The following is a 226-nucleotide window of genomic DNA, read 5'->3' as shown; positions in this document are numbered from 1 at the left end:
GGTGTCCGTGATGGCCAGGATGCCCACCAGCAGCAGCCCCGTGCCCATCACCTGTGGGGCCAGCACTGCAGCTCAGCGTCACGGGGAGCAGCACTGCCGGGGAAGTCTGGGGAGAGCCAACACCAGCACCCACCTGATCGAGGAAACCGTTGGAGAGAGAGACGTAGTCAGCGGGGTAGGTGGCAAAAATAGAGGAAGTTTCACAGGGGACACAGGCGGGTGAGCG

The 226-nt window shown here is 63.3% G+C and overlaps 1 protein-coding gene across 1 annotated transcript in view; it reads right to left on the bottom strand.

The window, feature by feature from the left end:
* Window positions 1-15: 15 nt before the first annotated feature.
* LOC104500178 (aquaporin-10-like) overlaps window positions 16-226 on the bottom strand; it is a gene marked incomplete at its 3' end in the record, with an annotated part of 1,757 nt that continues 1,546 nt past the window's right edge. Inside the window, exons 6-7 of the mRNA XM_010143781.1 lie at window positions 134-204; window positions 16-51 (exon numbers count right to left, since the gene is read on the bottom strand). Of these exons, the coding sequence (XP_010142083.1) occupies window positions 16-51; window positions 134-204 (107 nt within the window). The remainder of the gene's footprint in view (window positions 52-133; window positions 205-226) is intronic.

This window comes from Buceros rhinoceros, unplaced genomic scaffold (assembly GCF_000710305.1).
Source record: "Buceros rhinoceros silvestris isolate BGI_N320 unplaced genomic scaffold, ASM71030v1 scaffold23929, whole genome shotgun sequence".
In the NCBI taxonomy this organism is placed as follows: Eukaryota; Metazoa; Chordata; class Aves; order Bucerotiformes; family Bucerotidae; genus Buceros; species Buceros rhinoceros.
This window is presented reverse-complemented; position numbering and strand designations above follow the sequence as displayed.